Source organism: Austrofundulus limnaeus, unplaced genomic scaffold (genome assembly GCF_001266775.1).
Source record: "Austrofundulus limnaeus strain Quisiro unplaced genomic scaffold, Austrofundulus_limnaeus-1.0 Scaffold1447, whole genome shotgun sequence".
In the NCBI taxonomy this organism is placed as follows: domain Eukaryota; kingdom Metazoa; phylum Chordata; class Actinopteri; order Cyprinodontiformes; family Rivulidae; genus Austrofundulus; species Austrofundulus limnaeus.
The window spans coordinates 51,500-54,036 of record NW_013953849.1 but is presented as its reverse complement, the minus strand read 5'-3'; the positions used below and the strand labels follow the sequence as shown (position 1 = coordinate 54,036).

Sequence of the window (2,537 nt, the reverse complement as noted above, 5' to 3'; positions counted from 1 at the left end):
TGAAAAACTGACTTTGAAAAATAAATCTGTTCGTTTTTTTCTTATAAAAGGCTAAATAAAATGAAAATATTGGTGGTAATTTCTAACTGTGTAACTTTACAAATGGCACCCCATACCCCTCTTCCCTTTTGTCTTGTTTTTTCCCCACTTCAAACTGTTTATTTCATGCTCTCTTTGTATTTTTACTTTTCTTCCTCCAGGATGGATACTACTCCCACCGACCAAAGGAGAAAAATCGAGTCGACAGCAACYTTGAGAACTCCGTGCCCAAAGACTTTGAGAACATAGATAATAGTAACTTTGGRGCACGTTCTCAGCCGCACCGCCAGTCTTTAGGAGCCACCGGCAGCAAGCAGCGGGAGCGTCTGCAGGCCAACGCCCAGCTGCAGGCGTGGCACGACAACTCCCACAGACCGGGCCACAGCTCCAACGAAGTTCTGTCGGTGGGCCACCAGTCGCTAGCGATCGGCAACAACACTTCCTACCCTGGTGGTCAGGGCATGGTGGGAGGCCAGCAGCAGCATCAGCACCACCGCGCCACTCAGCCCCAGCCCGCCCAGKCACAGCACAGACACCAGCACCCCCACAGGAAGCAGGCAACCGCCGCGACGCTGGAGGTGACGTACGACGAGCCTCCCAAGTGTGAGATCAGCGGCAAGGAAGCCATATCAGCTCTGTCCCGAGCAAAGAGCAAGGAGTGCCGGCAGCAGATCGCTGAGGTGTACTGCAGACACAAGGAGGGCCAGCTGATGCCTGAGGCGGTCACTCGTTACTGCCCCATCGAAGGTAAATACAGCTTTCTGTGCAAGAGAAAGCCYTAATGGGAAATAAATGAATAATAAGTGAATGCCACAAAAAATGTGTGTGCATTTCACTTAARATTGCTAAACTGATGACAACTTAAACCTTAAAAGTTAAAATTCTCTAAACATTTACATTTTCATGAGTAGAAGTCATGAATATAGTTTGGAAAGTAACATTTTGTGACATTTTTGTTAAATAAGTGACACGAGTTCAGTTTAAATCTGACTCTGATTGGATCAGCAGCAGAGACAACCTCACAGAGCCCAACACTTTCTGGTTTCAAAGTTTCACAGGAGTTTGTGCATCACTGCCAGATTTTTCTTCTCGTGTTAGATTGCCGAGAAAGAGCCGCCGTTTTGCTATGACACTTCACTTTGAGTTGCACTTCACCTTTCGGTATCGTTCTGCTCACAGCTTTCCTCCACACTGCTGACAGAGCAGCGACGAAAAGGGAAACAGCCTGACTGTTTAGCAGTTCTTCAGTCAGAAGTGCGGAGGGGCTTATGTGGTTTTAAGAGTAATGAGCCTAATTATAGTGTGTTAAAGCTGAAGTAAAAATAACATTTTCAGAGTATATTTGAATGCAAATTTACAAAATCACACCAATTATTTTAGAATAATGAATTCTTTCCAAATAAGCCAATTAAAACAATCTTTTTTGTGCAGCCATTTGTGGATCAAGAATTGCACTGAAACAACTCTTTTATGGAGGTCGAATGTTTCAGCTTAACTTAAAAGTTAAAGTTTAGTTTAAAACAAAGGCACAGTTAAGTATTTTCCTTATTGCCTTTGTTTTTAACTAAACTTTAATTTTTTTAATTGAATTGGTGCAATTTAATTGTATTTATTGGTCCATTTTTAAATGTCTGCTTTATTTCTAATTATGTCAGTTTCGGTCCTCCATACTCTTCATGGTGCTAAAATGTACTTATTTTTCAAATGTAATATTTAGTGAGAACCAGGAAGATTTGACATATTTTGATTTAAGCTTTATTAAATTTTATGTTAAATGTTGCTGCATGAAGAAACTAAGTTAAACAATAAAAGCCTTGAATTCCTTAAAGGAACATAAACTTTTAGTTTTAGACTAATTATCAGAGTTGAAGCTATTTCTAAAACTGTGAAGTTAATGTAMTCTTATCTCACAATTTATCATCACGTTTTCTTCTGTCTCAGAAAAAGTAAAAATACTCATCCTATCCAGCTCGGTACAAAGACAGACAGGCCGCAGAAGACGGTGAAAAGTTTCCTGTTCTTGTAATTACAATTCTTCATCAAAGCCACAAAACATCTTTTTTTACCTTCTTTTTTTCTTTTTGGGTTTGTAATTGGTGAAGTAAATTGTTGGAGAAAATTGGGATGCTGCTTGTATTCTCTCCAAATTGGTTTTTCATTTGTTTTGTCAAGCTGGCCACAGAACACAGGTTCTCCTGTGTTTTTTAGATGCACACACACACACACACACACACACACACACACACACACACACACACACACACACACACATAAACACTTTTTTTTCTGCCCCTACTACAAATTTATGGACATCTGGAGGCTGGTTGTGGATTCAGAACAGAATGTGTTGTGTCCGCAGCCATCAGTGAGCAGCACGCATCAGCAGACATGTTTAAGCGAACAATGTGCACACACACACACACACACACACACACACACACACACACACACACACACACACACACACACACACACACACACACACACACACACACACA

General features: G+C 41.1%; 1 protein-coding gene across 1 annotated transcript in view; it reads left to right on the top strand.

Moving 5' to 3' along the window:
• The window catches only part of LOC106535436 (xylosyltransferase 1), a gene marked incomplete at its 3' end in the record, with an annotated part of 36,149 nt that overhangs the window by 17,053 nt on the left and 16,559 nt on the right, over positions 1-2,537 (top strand). Inside the window, 1 exon segment of the mRNA XM_014032435.1 lies at positions 201-786. Coding sequence (XP_013887889.1) covers positions 201-786 — 586 coding nt within the window.